This window comes from Drosophila tropicalis, unplaced genomic scaffold (assembly GCF_018151085.1).
Source record: "Drosophila tropicalis isolate 14030-0801.00 unplaced genomic scaffold, ASM1815108v1 contig_593, whole genome shotgun sequence".
NCBI classification, from domain to species: Eukaryota; Metazoa; Arthropoda; class Insecta; order Diptera; family Drosophilidae; genus Drosophila; species Drosophila tropicalis.
The window spans coordinates 5,310,428-5,329,771 of NW_027173070.1; the positions used below are offsets into that span (position 1 = coordinate 5,310,428).

Consider the following 19,344-nt stretch of genomic DNA (forward strand, 5'->3'; position numbering starts at 1 on the left):
TCAAGTTTTTCATCGAACTCAAAGTTTTAAAGTAATAAATTAACAAGTTTTTATACATTTGGATGGTCAGATTCATTAAACAAAAGCAAAGATTTAAAGTTTCGAAAAAGTTTATTTATTCAGTTTTCAAATGGTAATATTCCAATTCGTGAAAAAACCGAGAAAAAAATCTATAATAGGAAAAACTGTTTTCTAAAATCAAAGATATACCCATATTATCAAACAGCTATGAATCGTATAAATAAATTGACAATTTCTGTCCCTTAATCTCGTTTTTCTTTTACAAAAATTTGTTGGTTTTTTTTTTGTTTTCAATTTTTATTTAAAGTGCCAGTAAAAACGCAGCTTAAAGCTAAAAGTTAGACTCTGTTTACACTTTCAACGCATTTTTGTTTTTGTTTTGTCAACAGTACACGCCCAGACGTACATACATATATATATATATATATATATATCATATATATTACTGATTACATCATTAATTATGCCTTCAATCATACACATACATACATAAATCATTCCAAAAATCATTAATTTCATTCATATTACACTATGTATATATATCGATCCTTCCTAATCGTTCTCTTTCTTTTCTCTCTCTCTCTGTTTTTATAGCACACACTATTAGTTCTTGTTTTTTCTTTTTTTTTTTCAAATAGTTTTTGTTATTGAGCCTAACAAATTGAATATTTTCACTTACACAATATTCATTTTTTGTTTTTTTTCGACAAACAACCAATCAAATTGTCATTGTGTGTGTGTGTACATTTTTCGCTTATGTTTAGCTAGCAAATTATAATATAATTTATCATTTCAAGTCTTTGTTGAATAATTGAATTAGGAGGGGAGGGGGTAGGGGGGAGTCTTTGTTAGATATATACGAATGCATGTAAATTGATAAGCAAAAAATATTTCTTGTTGCTTTTTTCGACTTCTATAAACTATTTACACAATTTTACAATTACAGGAATTACACAATACATATATAAAAACTAAATTAAATATATATATTATATATCTATATATATAGGTATACAATATATTTAAATCGATTGAACGATTGTACAGGAAATTTATGGAATAAACTTAGTTTGATAAAACACATTTTCGCAATTGCCTAAATTAATAGGAAATCAAATTTCGTCGTAGGCCAAAAAATATATATATTTAAACAATTTTTCGTATTTTTTTTTTGTTTAACAATCGATATTATCAGATTTTTTTTCTTTTCACTTATACCAAATACAATTGTAATTATAATTAGAATTAATGTAAATGCTTAGATTGGATGTAAATTAATATGTATGCATGTTAATCTCTCAACGTTTATGTGTGCAAGTATGTATGTGTGTGTGTGTTTATGGGAACATATTTGTTTATTGCAGTTTTGAGGTTGGTTTTAGTTTAAGATTAGAATTCTGTTGCATTTTTATGGCAATTTGTTGATGAGTGTGAGTATGCGTGTGGGTGGGTGTGTGTGTGTAATACATTTAGTTTAACCAAGAAAAAAACACACAAATATACAAATATATTTTTTATACTGACTTAAATTAGTTGTAAAATGTTTCAGAGCAGCAAAACGATTTGTTAACAAAACAAAATAGGAAAACTTTATTATATAATATAAACACACTAAGAAATTGAATATTTTTACTTTAAATAGTTGAATAGAAATTTAAATAGCAAAATTTGGATTTTCATATAAATAAATATTTCGGAAAATAAAATAAATTATTTAGTATATTGAATATATAAAAGATGTTTTGCTTAACAAACTTTTTGTAGATTTAAGAGTATAAAAAATACCTAAATCTTTTAAGCTTTGGATAATAATGAGTTTTAGTTTTTTACAATTTTTAACTTTATTTTGAAAACTAAAAATCATTTTGCTGCCTAGATAGATTTACTAATCGGGGGATGTTGTTTTGCAACTTAATTCCGCACAAAGTATCGAAATTCTTTCAATTAAAAGTTCGAGATTGATTTTGGCGTATATGTTGCAATGTATTTTGTTTTGTACATGAAACATTATGGAAATATAGTTTGAATATAAATTGTATAATGTATATGCATGGTGTTGTTTGTTTTTTATATATATTGTTTATGACTATAGTTTAAAAATAGGAAGAACAAGCTTTGGTTATAAAGGAATAAAAAAAAACTATATATCAAGGAATTATTCTGTTAGATGAGATGTGGTCAAAGAAGGTGGGATGCGGGTGCTGTTAGCGGGTTGGGGAAGGGGCGAATATAAAACAACTAAATGAATAAAGTTGTGAATGATCAAATGAGGGAATGAATGAGAGTTCTGTGCGGGGTGGGAGGAGGGAAGCAGCAAGTGAGCAAAAGGCGGCGCACTTTCATTTGTATTTTTTTCTCTTTTTTGTTTTATAAATTTTTATTAATATGATTTCCTGAGTTTTTCTTTTTGTCCACTTTTTATCCCCCATTTCTCTCTCTCTCTCTCTCTTTCTCTATCTTCTGACTTTTCTCTCGCTATAAGTTCCTTTTTTGTTGGGCCTAAAAAATGTTTGTTTGATTTGTGGCTAATTTGCGCTTTCGTTTTTTTTGTTATGTGTTTAAACTGCTGCTCAGTCTTGGCAAAGTCTTTTACTGTAGATTTTGTTGTTGTTGTTGTTGTGAACAAGTTCTATATATTAAAAAAATATACATCAGATGTGATTACTACTATATGTATAAGTTATCGATATATATATATATAAATGTTTCTAGGCCCTAACTTTGTTATTTTGATAGCACTAAATTGGCAGTGCGGCAGTTAATGAAGGCGCCGCCACAAAGGCCCAAAAGCTGCCTCAAAGAAATAAGAAATTATAAAATATTTGTTGCTTTCAATTCTTTTCGCTGTGAATTATTCAATTTGAACATCCCACCACCATTTTATCTAGGAAAATGTCAACGAATTCAATGCAGCTTGAAAATACAAGTGAAAGCAAACTTTTTAACAAAAAAAAAGAAAAATCTCAACAAAAAATGTCATTGGAAAATTAATTAATGTATATATACAAAGTGAAGGGAATAAACAACGAACAGGGGGGAGGGGGAGGCGGGACAAAAAAGCAATGCATAATTTTACAATATTTTGGTTTCTTTTTTAGGGGTTTTTTCTATTTACAATTTTCTCTGTGCTTTTTGGAACTGCCATAGTTAAGGTAACACGGGGCCAGGTTACAGGTTACAGGTGTGTGCGTGTGTTTGTATTATTGTGTGTGTGAGTGTGTGTGTCTGTGTCTTACCACTAAAATTGTGGTATTCTGTTTGTTGTTGTTGTGGTTGGTGGTGGTTTGGATTTTGGTGTCAATTTAAAATCGCCCGACTAGAGCCACAATCAGTTCTTTACTTTATCCTCCACACTTATGCTGGCCAGTGTCTTTTTAATACGCAGCGCTGTTAGACGTGCCACTGGATTGGGATACCAGCATTCTTTCATCACCTTGGCCATATTATGCAAAACATCTGAGGCATGCCAACGATTTGGTATACTCGGTCGACACTTTTCAATGCAAACGACCTAAGGAAATGGAAGTGGACAAATTAATTTTTGCTGTGAACTGAAATCAAAAAGACGATTGCTACCTTCTTCATCTCTTCGATACTTGGATCGGGCTGTACTGTGTCATAGTAGGGCAATTGATATTCATCATAGATCATTCCCATATTACAGCGACGTGCTATTTCCCATAATATCAAACCAAAGGCATAGACATCGGCACGTTTATAGGAATCAAAGTGCTGGGCATTCATGCTCTCATCCAATACTTCGGGGGCCATGTAACGTTTAGTGCCCACACGATGTGTTGATGGTATATCCACAGAATCATCTTTCTCCACATGACGCACCGCCAGACCCAAGTCACCAATGGCGCAGCTCAAATTCGATTTGACCAGAATATTCTTAGACTTGAGATCACGATGGGCAATGGCCGGCTTGCCACGTGTACCCACAATATCCATATGCAAATGAGCCAATCCAGTGGCAATACTTAAGGACATATTCAGCATGGTATTCGTGTCCACACAGTGAGTAGTTAGATAATCAAAGAGTGAACCATTCTCATGGTAATCGGTGACCAGCCAAAGTTGCGTCCAAGTTCCATTATCTAAAAAAGAGAATTTCTTAGAAGAATCCAATCATAGCGAAATGCATCGACTTACCCTTATTATCAGCTGCTATGAAACCCAATATATTCTCATGCCGCAGCATAACAGTCTGATAGATTTCGGCCTCGCGAAACCAAGAGCATTCCTCACGACTGGAGAAAATCTTAACTGCCACATTCTCGCCACGCCAACGACCACGCCAGACCTCACCGAAGCGTCCTTTACCAATGACATGGCATAGCTGCACTTGGCGTGCTATGGATCGTTGTACCAGAAGGGGTAGACCAGCTGGGAAGAGGGGTGAAAACACAAATATTTAGTCGATCTTCTAAAAAATACTAGACTTAACACGTAAGCAAAGCTTTTGAATGATTTCATGGAAGTTATTTTAACTCATGTCTAAAATACAGTCTTAGCTTATTGGCTAAGTGCCTGTAATTCAGATGTAAACAGGGATAAAATCGGCAATTCAGCCATCAACAATTAGTTGCCCCTTAATTAAGCCTAAGATCGTTTAGTCTTATCCAAATCATTGCGTTGCAAATGTCGTAGATTCACCAAAGTGAGTCTCTCATAATTGTTCATCTAGTTTCAAATTGCAACTCACCTGAACCCGATCCGGATGTGGTCATCTCAATGATATCATGTATTGTCGTGTTGCCATTCAATATGGGATCATATACAGAATCCTCCCTCGGATATGGACGACCACTGGCAATGCGTTTGCGTCGCTGACAATAATACCAGGCAAATGTGCCCGACAGGCAAATGATTAGAGTGGCGCCAACGATAATGCCAACTAGTTCCCAGCTATTTAGCTTATAATCGGTATGAAAATCTGTTTAATAACCCACAAAAAAAAGTACTTAGTTAGTTTAAAGTTACAAGCCCAAAATGTCATGTGTTGAAAGTTAGAAGAGAGCGAGAGAGAATGTGTGAAAAATTAATGGAAAATCAGGAAAATGCAAGAGGCGTTTTTTTTTTTTGCTTTTTGGGTTAGTCCAGCGAGCGATCGAGGCAAGAAAGGCGCTGTGTGACATGCAATGCATAAGAAAATCCAAGTGCAACAATAATATAAAATAGAACATAATGCAAAACAGAAACAAATAACCCACAAACCAAAAGACCAAAGTGTGCTTCAATTGATAACAAATTAGTGAATTGATTAATTAAGTTAGTTCTACTTAATTATATATACACAAGTTAAATACACACTAACCTGGTGGGATTATTTACAAACCTCTTGGCGCTACTTAAGACGACCAAAACGACTTGAACGTATAACTATGTTTTTTTATAGATAGAATTCTACAGTTATAAACAAATGGAAGACGCTTGGCAACAACTCACACAAAAACAAACACACGTACGAAAATAATAATAGACCTTATAGCCCCATATCCTTTTTTTAATCCTTTGTATGTTTGTATCCTTCTCCTCATATCCTTATCCGCACCGAAACGAAATAGAACAAAACAATCATAATAAACGCACACAAACAAATAACGAAACATTTACACACACTCACACACACAGACAATATGAGGAATGCAAATGAAGGAAACAAACTACGCGCAAAAAATGGGTGAAAAGATGAGAAAAGACACAACGAAGAGCGAATTGGGGGCAACAAAACAAACAGTGCGATGTAGAGGAAGGGGGAGAGAAAGAGTGAGAGATGATCGATCATTAGTAGCTTTAAAAGACGGCTGCCAATGGCAAGTTGGCTGCTCAATTACCTTTTCCAAAGGTTCGCAGCTCCCAACTTTCATTAAACCCTAAACAACTATTTCAGTTTTTAGTTTATTCCAAATTACGATTAAGATTGACTTAGCAAGTTGGCCGCTCTATTGGCTCTTTATTTTTTAGATATTCAAGATCGATCTAACCTTTTAGGCAATGTTACCTTATCCTTATCTCTATTTGTAACCTCCATTTCATCTTATTTCTCGGCGTTTTCAAAAGAATTAAATATTAGAGGAAAATATATCATACATTTTCATTTTAGATGCACTTTTATTGACTAGTTAAGAGTTTTCGCGAACGCGGAGCTAATGCTCAACCTTTCGATGCCAAAATGATCAAAAGACACTTAAAAATAATCCTATTCAATCTTTTAATTTCTACTCTTGCTAATGATTTCAATTTGTTTAATCTTAAAATATAAAACTTGATTTATTAAACCTATAAACATTTTAAGCATAATTAACGGATAGAAATTCTCTCATCTCATTCTCTTAACCTATCCCTCCCTCTCTCTTTATGATGGATAAACAAATGATGGCCAGACATTTGCGAGACTTATAAATGAATGCAATTTTTTTGTGCCACTGCAGTTTTTTATTATGAATGGAATGAATGAACGAATGAGTTGAAATGGGCGCACACAGACAAGAGAGTGCACACACACAAATACAGACACACACATTCAGTATGACAAAGACACGTGGTGGGGGGAATGGGTGGCTGAAGTCTGGGGCCCTTGAGACATGTTTTTTTTACTTCTTTATTCTGTTGCCTATTTTCCCATGTTTCATATTTCTCTCCCTTTTTATTGAGTCAATAAGATAATGAGGCAAAAGGTCAAATTCGACAAAAACAAGAAATACAAAGACAAAATGGACAGGTGGAGAGGTTAGGGGCGGCCAAAAGGTGTATGAGGGGGGGAGAGACAACGACAAGGTTGCAGTGCGTAGGTGAAAACAAAAAACAAACCAAGAAATGGGTTTACTTCTCAATGGGTGAGGGGTCAAGGAGGTCTAGGAACGGCGGCTGCGGGGATAGCTGAAAGCGAGTGCGTATGTGTGTGTGTGTGTATGTGTGTGTATGTGTGTGTGGGTGAAGAATGGATGTGGTTTCTATGTGTGTGTCTGTGGGATGCAAATGATGATATGGGCGTGGCTCAAAATGAATTTCATTGAAGAATTCTGACAATGATGGGGCGAGAGTGCTTTGGCAGTGGTTGCTTTTCGTAAGTATGTGTGGGTGGTTGATTGGTTGGTGGGTTGGGTGGTTGTTGTTTGGGTGGTGCAATACTCTCTCTCACCTGGTATAGCATCATTGTAATTTTCGCGCGTATTGCAAAAATCATCATGACAACATTTTGTGGCTGTTGTTGGTGTTTTATCATGACACCAGGCGGGATCTTCGGGTGGTAAGTGGTTTTCTAGGTGCAGGCATCTACATACACACAATAGTTTTTTTTTTTTTTTTTTTTTAGGAATTTTTGTTTTAGGGTGATTTAAGGTTTAGGGTGTAATTTAGAATACTTTCGAATGTTGGTTTGGTGAATGGGTAAGGAAAAGGCGTAAATTCTAATCCATAAAAGAGGCGGCATTTGGCAGTCAAACTCTTGCTAAAGCTTCCAAATCTAAGTGTTTAAGGTGCGATTTATGTAGGATATATTTACTCTATATCGATATTAACTCCGTTGTAATGCATTCGCCGATCGACAGGGGCCATGCATGCACAGCAACTGACTTGGCCTTCAATTAGATTACTTAAAATGGTTAAAAGAACTTGACAAAACCATAATAGCAATGATGACTTCCTTTAGTGGCCTTTTATTTTTCAAAAATTAAGCTAGTTGCTGCGTAAATTGTTATTTTTCAGCGTTTTCTTTATAAACTTTAGTGTTTTACAATGATTTTTTATTTAAACTTGATCACAAATTGTTGGAAGTTATTTTATTGGGTTTAGTCTAATGCCGCCTCTTTCTACAATTGTTTCTAATTTAAGTTGAAGTTATTTTAAAAAACTATTTTAGTTATTGTTGTTATTTTTGTTGTTGTTCTTGTTTTGTGCAGATTGTTGTTTATTAATTTAAATGCAGCTGTTGTTGTTGTAGTTTACTTATTATTAATACCACTTAAACTAAATGTTGTAATTGTTGTTGTTTTTTAGCAGCTTGCGTGCAAAATTGAGCAGCAGCAGCAGCATCAGCAAAAGGCAAAGGGTGTGGAGGTAGCACAGCAGCAGCAGGGGTGAAGGGGTTGATTGGCTTGGGGTGGGGGGCCGAGAATAATGTCTACAAGAAGGAGGAGGAAGGCAAGTCTCTTCATGGGAGTAAAAGCAGCACCGTCAAGCAATTAACTACATTTTTTTAACCCTATACATTTATATTTTTTAATTGGATATGTACATTTTATCTAATTACAATCCAAAACACCAATAAGAAAACCTTTTTAGAGGATTCACTACTAGGAAGGGTAACTACGAAAGAGAGATCAACATTAATTTAGGTAAAAACAATTTAATTCCCATTTTATTTACTCGTTTTCCCACACACACTCACACAAAATACATGCATACAAAGCGAATTTTCCAAGGGGAAAGTTTACTGATTTTAAAAATCGAAAAATACAATTACATAATCTGTTCAAAATATAAATCGTTGATTGATATTTAGTTGGCTAAACCATTTAATTTTCTGTTGAGCAAATTTTAATTCAATAACCGTTTCAATATTCTAATATATCGATACAATATGATATTCTAATATATAATATATGTATATCGATTTACTATTACCTCGCGATATCTTTGGCGATTTGTAAGCTATTTAAAAACTTACTAATAGAACGTTTTTCTATGAAATGAGTAAAGAATTAATGGTTTTGCATTGCGAGTAAAGAAAGCCACCTAAGTTTGACTTGTTTCGATTTGTTTACAATATATATCGTTGTTAATTTATCAAGTCTTATAAACTTTACTTCACTCCTAATCAAATGCAACTCAAGACAAGATATTGATTTTTGATTGAAATAATACATCGATGGAAACCGTTCTTTGATTATCTACAAACAAATTTAAAGCATCTCTTATATATATATTAAACAATTGTTTAAATAGTTTCAAGTTTCAGCAAAAATATATAATTCTGATTTCATGTAAATATTTTACACACATATAACTAGGATATAATGATATAGAAAATATTTTTGAGCATGCAAAAACCGTAGAAAAGAATAGAGGAAATAAAAGTAGTAAAAAACTACCGAAAAGACTTTGCTTGGAAAAGATTTTTATTTATAAAAGTAAATAACAAGTAGTAAGCTAAAAATTCTTTGTAATTGTTGTTGGTGTTTTTGTGTGTAGTAAGGAAAAACAGAGATAGATAGATATAGAAAGAGAAAGACAGTGGGGAATTATATGTATATATTTATATATACGGGGGCGAGTGGAGGGGAAAGAAATCAAACGTGCTAAATTATAAAAACAAAAATATCATTCAGGAAAGCGAACAAAAAGTGCAAAAGAAAAACAAAATTAAGAATAAGAGAAAAACTAAAAGAAAAATAATTGATTATTTGATTTTGTGTTAAAATAGAGAAAAAAGAGCGTGTTGTTGGTGTTGTTGTTGTTGTTGTTGTAGTGCATAATTAGCAAAAAGGTTTAAAAAGATAGTGCAAACTAGATAGTTGTTGTTGTTTTTATTTGTTGTAGTGGAATGTTTTGTTTGTTTGTGGTTGTTGTTGTTGTACCTGTTTGAAATATCCTTTTCATTATCTCCTCTTTATTGCAGAAATCATCATTACAACATCTAATTCTAAACGTATTAAGCTTATTTTTACTCGTTAGACATTCCAGCGGCTCGTGGCGACTGATATCATATTTCTTTGGTAGACAACTGTGTGTGCACCACCAACACACGGTGGAAAAAATTACGCATACGCACGGAATACATTTTTGTGTTTTTGTTTGGTTTGGCAATTAAAGGCGGAGCGAGCGAGCAGAACGCAGAGCATAAGGATTTGATTTATATGTACATTTCGAGAGCGAATCGAAGAAATATACAAAACAAAACGTTTGTGTGAGCGAGAGAAAGAGAGAGAGAGAGGAAAAAAGAATATAAAATAGTAAATTTCAAATTAGTTTAGCTTTGGCGAATATTTGTTTTTCTTTTCTTTTTTGGTGGGAGTACAAATGGAAAACCATTAAGCCAAAGGTCATTTCAAAAATAAGTACAAATATAAATAGTACTACCAATTTAAAACTTTTTGGTTCATTATTTTAACATTCAAAACCTCTAAGAACGATCTACATTGATAGTAAACCCGCAAAACAGTCTTAGGCAAGATTAAACCTTTGATTCGTATAGAAAATTCTGAGTCCTCACTTTCAAAAAACTAAACTTATGTCTTTTTTATATGATTTTATAGACAAGAGACAAAGTCGAAGCTGTCACAGAAACTTGGTAAGGTCTCATCCAAAAACTAAATGAAAATCTGAAGTCTAGGTTATCATAGGACTCTGAAATGGGGAGAACTTTGCCATTTAAAGTATGCGATACACTGGAAAGTTATTGTTGCATTCAGCAAATTGTTAATTTTTCATTTAAAATTTCATCAGAATCTAACTAACTGTCCTATTGCGCCCTAAAGTATGCTTTGATTCCAAAACTGAATGAATTTATTTTTGTTTTGGCATTATAAAATTAAATATTTAGTAAGGTTTGGTCAAAGTTTTTTTGGAAATGGAATCTTACAAACAATAAAAGGTTTCGAATGTAATTTGAAACACTTTGATAACACCAAAAAACATTTAATATGGCACAATCTTATGTGGCATATGTTAAACACTTTTTATTACTTGATAAAGTTGATCCTTTGATTTTCTTTAAAGTGTGGCCTTATTTATTGTAAATAGTTTTCCAATTTTGAATTTAGAATGGACGAACATGGTATAGGGTTGGTTTTCTATTTGTACTCCAAATATTTATGGGCATTGTTGTGGGTTTTGTTGCTTTTCAGCTTGTTGCTAATTGAGATTTCAGTCTGGTTAGTGGGCAATAAAAAAATGTATATATATATATGTATATTATATATCATAACAATAACAATTGAATTTATATATTTGTTTCGACCTCTTCTTGTTGCGTTGCTGTCGTAGGTTTTATTTTTAGTAGTGCTCTGCATTATTATTATTTAGAAGGTAAGGAGGATGTTATTATTATTCAAATCAATTCAATTCAAATTCAACTTCAAGTTTCGAACCCAACGAGCAAAAGAAGTATTTAACGAACGAACAAACGAAGTAACTTGAGAACAACGTGCTTAAGAGTGACAGATGTAACAGAGAGGTTGACAGAGGCGGTGTGTGGGTGGGGGAGGAGTAGTTAAACAGGGGCTATGACGTGCACAATTCGTATTGCGCACCTTCATAAGAGAGTTGGGCATTAGCATTATCTTCGTCGTCAATATCATTAGGAGCATCTTCGTCATTGAAATCATCGGCCTCCGATGTGGCATAATATTTGATAATCGGTCGTAAATAACGATTACAAAAATCACGATCATTGCAACAGGCATGACCACCGCGTCGGGCAGCTGGTCTGGCTGTGGGTCCACCCTGACGACCATCATTACACCATATAAAACGGCCCGGCGGAAAACTCTGTGACATATTTAGGCATCTGTGTGGCGCGCACACACACACACACACACACACATAAGATACACAATTAAGACCAATCTACCAACTCTAAAGTGTGCGAGAATGCGTTTGGATTAACCGAAACTTACCGAAAACTGAAAATGATCTTATTATCCACATCCTTTTCAACCGATGTGAAGCAATGGCCATCCGTTTCGCAAATATGATTTGTCTCCTTGCATATATCGCAATGGCATTTGATAAGCTCTGAAACACGAAAAAAGAAAGTAATTAGAATTGCATAAAACTTTTAATTAAATGATGATAGAGAGTTAGCCAAAAATTTCATCAGGTTTTTCTAAGAATTTCGTTTTAACTAGTTTAAATGAAGCAATTAACTAAATGTTTTAATAATAACTGTCCATTTAAATTTGCTTAATGATTGAAATTCATAAATCATGTGGTTTTCTTTAACCGATCAACACACACAAAAAGCCATGCCCTCAGGTGGTTTACGATGAAGAAGACGAAGACGGAGAGACGAAAGCCGACGGATGGCGATGAAGCGTGCTAAAGCAAAAACAAAAGCATTTAGCATTAAAAACAAAAACAAGAGGCAGACGGCGCGAAGACAAAGTGTAAAGTGGAGGGCCAGACAATGCGACCAGTTTTCATCACCCCTCCCCACTAACTCTCCTTCAACCTTACAATTCTCTAACCATCGTTGATTGTTCACTCTCTCTCTCTCTGCCTCTTGCGTATGTTTTTTTTTTTTTTGCCGCCGTTGAATGCAGTTGCAAGTGCAACGTGAGTGCATGCAGTGGATGATGTTGGTGCAGACAGAGATATAGAGAGAGAGAGAGGTTGACGGAGGAGGTATTATAAGGGGTATTGGGGTGTGAGAGTCTCAATGGTGTGGGGGTGTCTGGTTGCTTGCATTGAGAGTTGTCTGGCTTTAGCACATTGACATCAAATGACGTCACGAGGTCGCCAGACAATGCACACTGGGCCAAAAGGTTTTTAAAAACAAGCGAAAAATTCTGTTAAACCACTCAAAGTTTAAATGGTATGCGACAAATTATTATTAGAAAAGTAGTTCCTAGGAAATTTTTTGTATAAATATAATTAAAATCATACAAAAGTTATTTTATTTATAAAACGTTTTGAATCGCACTGATTGAATTCAGACCTTATTTTGTTAGGAAATGAAGGTACTAAAAATATTTCTTAAATTTGGCCAATTAAACAATAATTACTTAGGCAACGTTTTGGAATCGCTGTAATCAAATTTTGGCCTCTTTTTTTGTTATAAGCTTTTACCTTTTCGCTTTGGGAATTGAATTGCTTAAAGAAAACTGAACTGTAGCAATTATTCCACAAGTTGTTACATTTTTTTAAGTGTCGTTAATTAGGAGAAATATTTAACACCTGACACCAAAGCACATGTCTTGGCAGAAATTCTTCTAGAAATTGAACTTCTCTATAATTGTGGATAAAACATATGTCTGTGAACACATTGAGTCATGAGTTTGTCGCAACACAAACTTCAATTATGCTTATTGTTAAATAGTTATGGACAACATATCGTATGAGTGATATTTGATCTACAACTGATTTTTCATTAATCTAGGTAATTGTTTTTTAGTGAAACTAAAGTTAAACCATTCTATAATATGTATTTACATATGATTCAAAATAAATTAAGGTGAATAATTTTCGTAAAGTTTGGACTAAACTCTTTTATATTGCACCTAAAGTACGAAAAACTATATAATATAACTATTATAGGCTCCAAATTTGAAAATCTTTTAGAGAACGATTAAAAGATCAATGACATTAATCCTGTTCCATAACTACTGAGGAATTTACCCCTTTAAGTATGCTATTAAATAATTTATAAGCTCTCAAAAGTTTCTAGCTTAATTATTGTCCTACACTATGCAGTGAGTTCTGAATATTCTTTTTTGTTTCATTTTCTCAGGTGTAAATGGTTTACTCTTCACTACTTTTGCAAGCTGGTTGTCCATGGGGTCAATTGAAGCTTACTTTCATGCTTTTTAGTGGGTGCAACTCCTCTTAATCCTGCTGCTGCTGTTGCTGCTGCTTGAGGCATTATGGTTACTGCTACATTGCTGCTGTTGTTGTAGTTGTTGTTGTTACTGCTGCTGGTGTTGTTTGTGTTGTTGTTGCCATGGCTGCTGCTGTTGTTATCAGCGGTTAGATAAGCCTCACCAGCTGCTGCTGCTGCTAATGTTGGCGCCCTTGTTGTTGTGGTTGTGATTGTTGTTGGTGGTGGTGGTGCTGCTGCTATTACTGCTGTTGGCTGCCATTTGGTGGCATTTGTATTGATGATCATTTCAATTGGTGTGGCTGCAGGCGAGGCATAGAAAAGAATGTGAATTATTTCAATTAGGTTAGTTTTTCGCACCTTTTTTTTATTTTTGCGTCCACTTACCCCAATTGGAGGCCATTAGGCAGCAGCAAAATATGAGCAGACAGAGATAGATTTTCACGGCCATTTTCATGACTGATTTTTAGGTTTTTCGCTTTTCTTTTGCACACATACACAGACAGACGGACACATACACACACACAGAGGCTAGTTCAAAGTCTGCCACAATATTATGTTGTGCGCTTTTTTTTCCCGTCTTGTTATTGTTGTTGAAGAAAATTTTTTTTGTTTAATATTTGGAGCGGGAGATTTCCTCCCCTCTCTTGCTTACACACGCACACAACACACACAGACACTGGCGCGAGGTCACTCTTTTGGGTTTTTTTTTTTTGTTGGTTGGTTGTCTCTCACTTAATTTCTTTTATATTGCGCATTTAAGTTTTGGCAGGACTCATGTTTGCAAGGCCCTCGATTTTTAATATTTATTTCTTTCTGAAACATTGTTAATTAAAATTGTCTGCCTTCCTATTAATCGGTCGCTCTCACTCTCTCCCTCCTGCTTGATGGACTGTCTGTGTCTCTGTTGTCGGCTTCGCCCCAAATCCAATTAGAAAAAAACTTCTTTCTTCCACACTTCACTTCTTTGCTACACCTTTCTTTCGCACACTTTTGGGACTAACTTTTTAATCTGATTTTCATCACGTGATTTAATTACACTTTTCCTTTGGCTAATTCTTGTCTTAATAATCTAACCGTTTGCCCGGCACTTTGTTTAATCTAGTTCAGCAATTTTAATTCGTTAAACTAAGGAGTTTTTCAACAATGTTAGCTAAAAATCTGTCTGTGTATATGTAAATGATAAAAAGAAACTATCGAATAAAATGGAAATCAATCGAATGAAAATTAGGTCACACCGCAAGGAAGTGCGATATATTATCGATATTGGTGCAATGTTATATAACACATCGATTTTTAGACAGTGTTGGAAAAAGTGAAAATAGGTGGCAACATTTGAATTAATTTCTACTTTATATTTGGAATTTCCTACATATTAATATAACATTTTTAACAAAGATTTTGCAAAAGTTTAGACTATAAGTAGATCATTTAGCCGTAAAATAGCCCATTACCACGACTGTCAGATACACTTATTACACCCATCCGTTAATTTTTAAAGAAACGTTGGTTCTCACAAATAATATATTACTCTCATAAATTGTTTAAACAGAAATTTATTTCCGATAATTGCAGGTACTACTGGTAGTGCCAAAAGGAATTAATGCAAACCGAAAGACAATTAAATGCCGGGCCCTTCGACATATGTATGTATGCTGCTGCTTCTCCTCACCCAAAGTCATTTAGCCTATTTGTTATTATGTTATTGCCACAGCAGACTGAGTATATTCAATGGCGGCATTCCAGGCTCGGCGCCTTTGGTGAATCCTACAGATAAATAGAAAAGCCCAGAAATTAATCCTTTCGCTTCTTCTTTCTTCGCACATGTTCATGTGGAGGATTCACTCACCGAGATACAATACAAGTGGCACGAATCCCCAATGAAATGTTGTTTGCACAACATCGACAACCACACCCAGACGCTCTTTAACTCCTTCGGAAAGCAACATTGTACTATTTATTTTATTAGAATTAAAGATAATTTCGTTTTACTTTACTTTTCGCAGCAAAGAAGTTATGACGTAAAAAGCTTGCCAGACATGAAATAACAAATTGGCAGGTGCCAGATGTTGCCAGACTTGCAAAAAATAGTCACGCAAAAATAACAAAAATAGATTTTAACAAACAATGCCAATTAAATTACGAATTTACCGAGAGGATTTAAAAAAAAAACTTTCTGTGGTAAGAATAAAATTTATTATTAAATTATTACGGGGTATACATCGGATCGACTTCATTAAGAGCGGCATTTAAAACGTGTTAGCACTAACTTTTGTCACTTTGCAACACTTGATGGTTGGCATGCGTTCTAAGAAAAGAAAATTTTCTTTTCGTTTTTATTTATTATTAAGAATTTAACAAAATTAGATAATACTCGGAACGCATTGCTGAACCAGACAAGGGGACAGATTGGCGCCAGCAATATATTTAAATACAACAGGTAACAACAAAAGCCACAAATAGAATAGATAAAAAAAAAACTAAAAAGAAGGAAGAAACCAAAGAGAAAGAAAATCGATTTGTATTATGTAAGTAAAACATTTGCTTTATCTTTCAGATAAAAAAAAAAAAACGAAAGCAATAGTTCTGCAAATATTTGATTGATTTTGGATCATGAAAACGACAAATCTGGGCTTATATGCATTTCGTTTGACCTTCGGACAGGTGAGCATAAAATAAGAGTAAAAAACGCATCAAAAGACAAAAACAAAGTGCTTGTGATTGTGACGTCAGAAATGACTGACAGAGCGGAACTTAAAGCTGGCGACCGCTGTGAGGAATGTCTAGGCCAAGGTTTGGATAATAAATTGCGACATTTTTACATAAATCTCGAGGAGCAAATCTTAAAATGCGAGGCCCGGACTTGTTTGTGGCCACACAACGATGAAGTCTCCTCCGATGAGGAGGATCCCGTGAGGATGGAGGATCACATGAGATTGGAGACCCACCTAAAGCTAGAGGATCAGGACGAAAAGGTGGAACAAGTGGAGAAAGTGTTGGCGATTCCAACATCAACTGCTGCTCCATCCGTTAGGGATGATGATGATGAGTTTATTATAAAACTCCTAGAGGATTTGGCTGCCCTAGACGACAAACCAGTGGAGGATTATGATCTAGAAGCTCTGCTTCCCCCTATACCATATCTTTCGCCTAATTCTGTGGCAGCATCACCAACAAAACCTTCCAGCCAACGGATTGATGCCAAGCCCTTTAGTACTCATCCACGAAAAGATAGTGATGCTAAACCCTTCAGAACTCCGCCACGAAAGGAGATTGATACCAATCCCTTTAGAACTCCCCCACGCAAGGCATCCATATTGCCTCAACAGACACCTTCACCAGCTCAGCCTTTAAATATTACCATTGATTTGCCAAGACTCGATGAAGTTGTCACGAATAGTGAGTCCAATCTCGTTCCGGCTTCGCCTCCTGCACAGCCTTTGAATATTACCATCAGTTTGCCGGAAATATCAAAGGCGAATCTAAATTTCCTAAATGCTGTAAAATGCGATAAAGGTCCAACTAAAGTCAGGGAACGAAGGAAACATCTTCCATCTGCTACATCCTTAAGCACGGCCACAGTTAGGCAAATGCTTCTCAAACTAGAAAAACCAACACAAAATGCGGAACAACAACAAAAATAATGAAAAAAAAAACAAAGGCAAAGAAGGAACGCACAAAACATAATAATCTCGAAAAATAAAACTTTGCATATACATATATACTATAAGTAAATTATGCATGATATTTATTTTTGGATTTGGCGATTGTTCATTGCTCGTTTATAATGCTCGGCACGCTTTAAGCGCATGATGGAGGGTGAAGAAGAAGCCCACATTTAAACACACATCAATAAATGAGAAGTAATTCCGGTCACTGTCCAAGTAGATAACAAATCACAGAGAGAAACAGAGTGAGAAGAAAGCGGTCAAGCCAAGTGCGTCACATAGAATACATCAACACAGAATCAAAAGTGTACGAACAACTTTTTATTATATATGTAGTTTATAGCCTTTGATAGGTAAATCCTTTTTGCCAAATTAATTAAGGAGCCTCTTTCAATTCAATTGACATACATATATTAAGCATTAAATAGTTTAAAAGTATATTCTTGTACTAATTCGTAAAGAATTTAAAAGAATCTCCATGACAAAGTTTGTAGCTTTCTGAGACAAAATAAGTTCCTAGAAGTTTTTAATTTCGAAAATTCGCTAAAATGATTGGTCATTAATGATAACAATTAGGATAGAAAACGTTTTCTCTTCATTCTTTACTCAGTTTTAGACACCTAATTAATCGTTTGATTCTTTTGTCACTATGGGCCAAATTTTCGACTAAATACGGGAAAAGTCAATAAACTTGACCCACTGTTCTCATTTAAATACAATTAATTGACGTCACACGCAATCAAAGTCACCGCGACTAAAATTGTTTTTGCATACTTTTCCAAGTGTTGTCTAATAATCTAATTGCCTCATTGTGATTGTCAGAAGGTATCAAAGGGGCATGTGGTCGTCGGTCTTGGTGTCTTATCGGTGAGTGAATTACATCGATAAGATTAGTTCAATGAACGTGGGAAATCTGGTATAGGCGGCACCCGTTGAACCCGTTGCCAACGGAGGAAAAAAACGCTGCGTAGTAGAAAATGTTATCTCTACGCTGGGTGGGCATTTAGCCAATTTTCGCGAGACACTTTGTTTGTTTGGCCTTCTAAAAAATGCTATTAAACGAATCCAAATAATAATAATGCAATGTATTTATATATTTTTTTTTTTTTTTACAGGCACATGGCTTTACCACAAATTCCGCGGGACCTAATGGGCGTGTGGTGACCCGTTCGGCGACCATGTTGGCTGTGTTTGGCATTGCCCTCTCCTCGTTTAGCCTGAAACAGCTGCTGGCCAAGAAGCATAATAAACACAATGCCTTGCGCAAACTATAAGTGAACTTTATGCAATTGAGCAAAGCAGCAGCAGAGGGGGAAAGATATGGAGTAGTCGGAGTAGAAGTTGATCATGCGTTTCCCTCCATTCATTCATTGTGTATATTTGTTATAGTTTAAGACACCCACCACATAAAACACACACACACCACATCATCTACAACCACAAAACACAACCACCACAAACATTTTAATTCGTGGGAAATGTTGAAAACTTCTGCTGGATTTGCTTATTTAAAAAAAAAATTACTTTGCTTTGATTTTGGTTTACATTGTCGGATATATGTATATAGATATGTATGTATATATATTTGATATATGTATAACTTATTGTTTCCGCCAACTGAAAAGGAATATAACATTTGTGATAAATTTGCCAGAGACAAGAGAAGAACGGAGAAACAACAAAATAGGAGAAAAATCTATCTAAACCCTATATCTACATATATTTTATATCATTTTTTTTTTTCTTTCCTTTTTGTTTGTCATTAATTTTCCTATATACACATACAACATTTAGTTATGTATTATGCAAATTCTAAATTGATTATAGAAATGAAACATAGAAACGACTAAAAAAAGGGATACCAAGAGCAAAATATTATATATATAATATATATATATATATAAAGTTGGATAGTCGACTCACCACAGACACAGTATCCAATAATAAATTAGTTTTAGTTTATTATTCAAATAATATATATATGCATTATAATCAATTTGAAAATCAACGACTTTTTATTTGTCTGTCGGGGTGCGTAAAGTATTTAGTTATAATCAACATCGAAATTATAAATACAAACTTGAATGGGTCAATCGATGGGTCGCCAAAGAT

The 19,344-nt window shown here is 34.5% G+C and overlaps 3 protein-coding genes across 7 annotated transcripts; 1 reads left to right on the forward strand and 2 right to left on the reverse strand.

The window, feature by feature from the left end:
• Positions 1-1,138: 1,138 nt before the first annotated feature.
• babo (TGF-beta receptor type-1 babo) lies at positions 1,139-14,745 on the reverse strand. Of its 4 annotated transcripts, none has more exons than XM_068291638.1 (8): positions 13,952-14,745; positions 13,543-13,866; positions 11,646-11,763; positions 7,169-7,302; positions 4,730-4,960; positions 4,177-4,410; positions 3,598-4,121; positions 1,139-3,532 (listed from the first exon to the last, which is right to left on the reverse strand). In XM_068291638.1, exons 1-8 carry the CDS (start codon positions 14,019-14,021, stop codon positions 3,350-3,352), a joined length of 1,818 nt encoding a protein of 605 aa, XP_068147739.1. In that variant the 5' UTR covers positions 14,022-14,745; the 3' UTR covers positions 1,139-3,349. The 4 variants fall into 4 exon arrangements, with proteins under 4 accessions (XP_068147739.1, XP_068147737.1, XP_068147736.1 ...); XM_068291636.1 differs by lacking the exon at positions 7,169-7,302 and adding an exon at positions 9,606-9,751; XM_068291635.1 differs by lacking the exon at positions 7,169-7,302 and adding an exon at positions 11,280-11,536.
• A 359-nt stretch (positions 14,746-15,104) lies between these two features.
• Positions 15,105-15,596, reverse strand: Tom7 (Translocase of outer membrane 7). Its single transcript, XM_068290567.1, has 2 exons — positions 15,414-15,596; positions 15,105-15,331 (listed from the first exon to the last, which is right to left on the reverse strand). Exons 1-2 carry the CDS (start codon positions 15,511-15,513, stop codon positions 15,267-15,269), a joined length of 165 nt encoding a protein of 54 aa, XP_068146668.1. The 5' UTR covers positions 15,514-15,596; the 3' UTR covers positions 15,105-15,266.
• Positions 15,597-15,836: 240 nt separating this feature from the next.
• On the forward strand, positions 15,837-19,236 carry LOC137577170 (uncharacterized). 2 transcript variants are annotated; one of them, XM_068290565.1, is made up of 3 exons: positions 15,837-16,004; positions 16,122-16,228; positions 18,348-19,236. In XM_068290565.1, the coding sequence occupies exons 2-3, from the start codon at positions 16,178-16,180 to the stop codon at positions 18,504-18,506; spliced, it is 210 nt and encodes a 69-aa protein (XP_068146666.1). In that variant the 5' UTR covers positions 15,837-16,004; positions 16,122-16,177; the 3' UTR covers positions 18,507-19,236. The 2 variants fall into 2 exon arrangements, 1 of the variants encoding a protein (XP_068146666.1); XR_011032374.1 differs by lacking the exons at positions 15,837-16,004; positions 16,122-16,228 and adding an exon at positions 16,235-17,539 and having other exon boundaries at positions 18,348-18,485.
• The last annotated feature ends 108 nt before the right edge of the window (positions 19,237-19,344 follow it).

Excerpts from the sequence above, each read along its gene's own strand:
- babo (XM_068291635.1), bottom strand. The coding sequence starts at position 14,021 with ATGAAAATGGCCGTGAAAATCTATCTCTGTCTGCTCATATTTTGCTGC. Across the intron at positions 11,764-13,542 it reads ACCCACTAAAAAGCATGAAA|AGCTTATCAAATGCCATTGC; the intron begins GTAAGCTTCAAT and ends TTCGTGTTTCAG. Across the intron at positions 3,533-3,597 it reads GTATCGAAGAGATGAAGAAG|GTCGTTTGCATTGAAAAGTG; the intron begins GTAGCAATCGTC and ends CCATTTCCTTAG.
- Tom7 (XM_068290567.1), bottom strand. The coding sequence starts at position 15,513 with ATGTTGCTTTCCGAAGGAGTTAAAGAGCGTCTGGGTGTGGTTGTCGAT. Across the intron at positions 15,332-15,413 it reads GCCACTTGTATTGTATCTCG|GATTCACCAAAGGCGCCGAG; the intron begins GTGAGTGAATCC and ends ATTTATCTGTAG.
- LOC137577170 (XM_068290565.1), top strand. The coding sequence starts at position 16,178 with ATGAAAACGACAAATCTGGGCTTATATGCATTTCGTTTGACCTTCGGA. Across the intron at positions 16,229-18,347 it reads TTCGTTTGACCTTCGGACAG|GCACATGGCTTTACCACAAA; the intron begins GTGAGCATAAAA and ends TTTTTTTTACAG.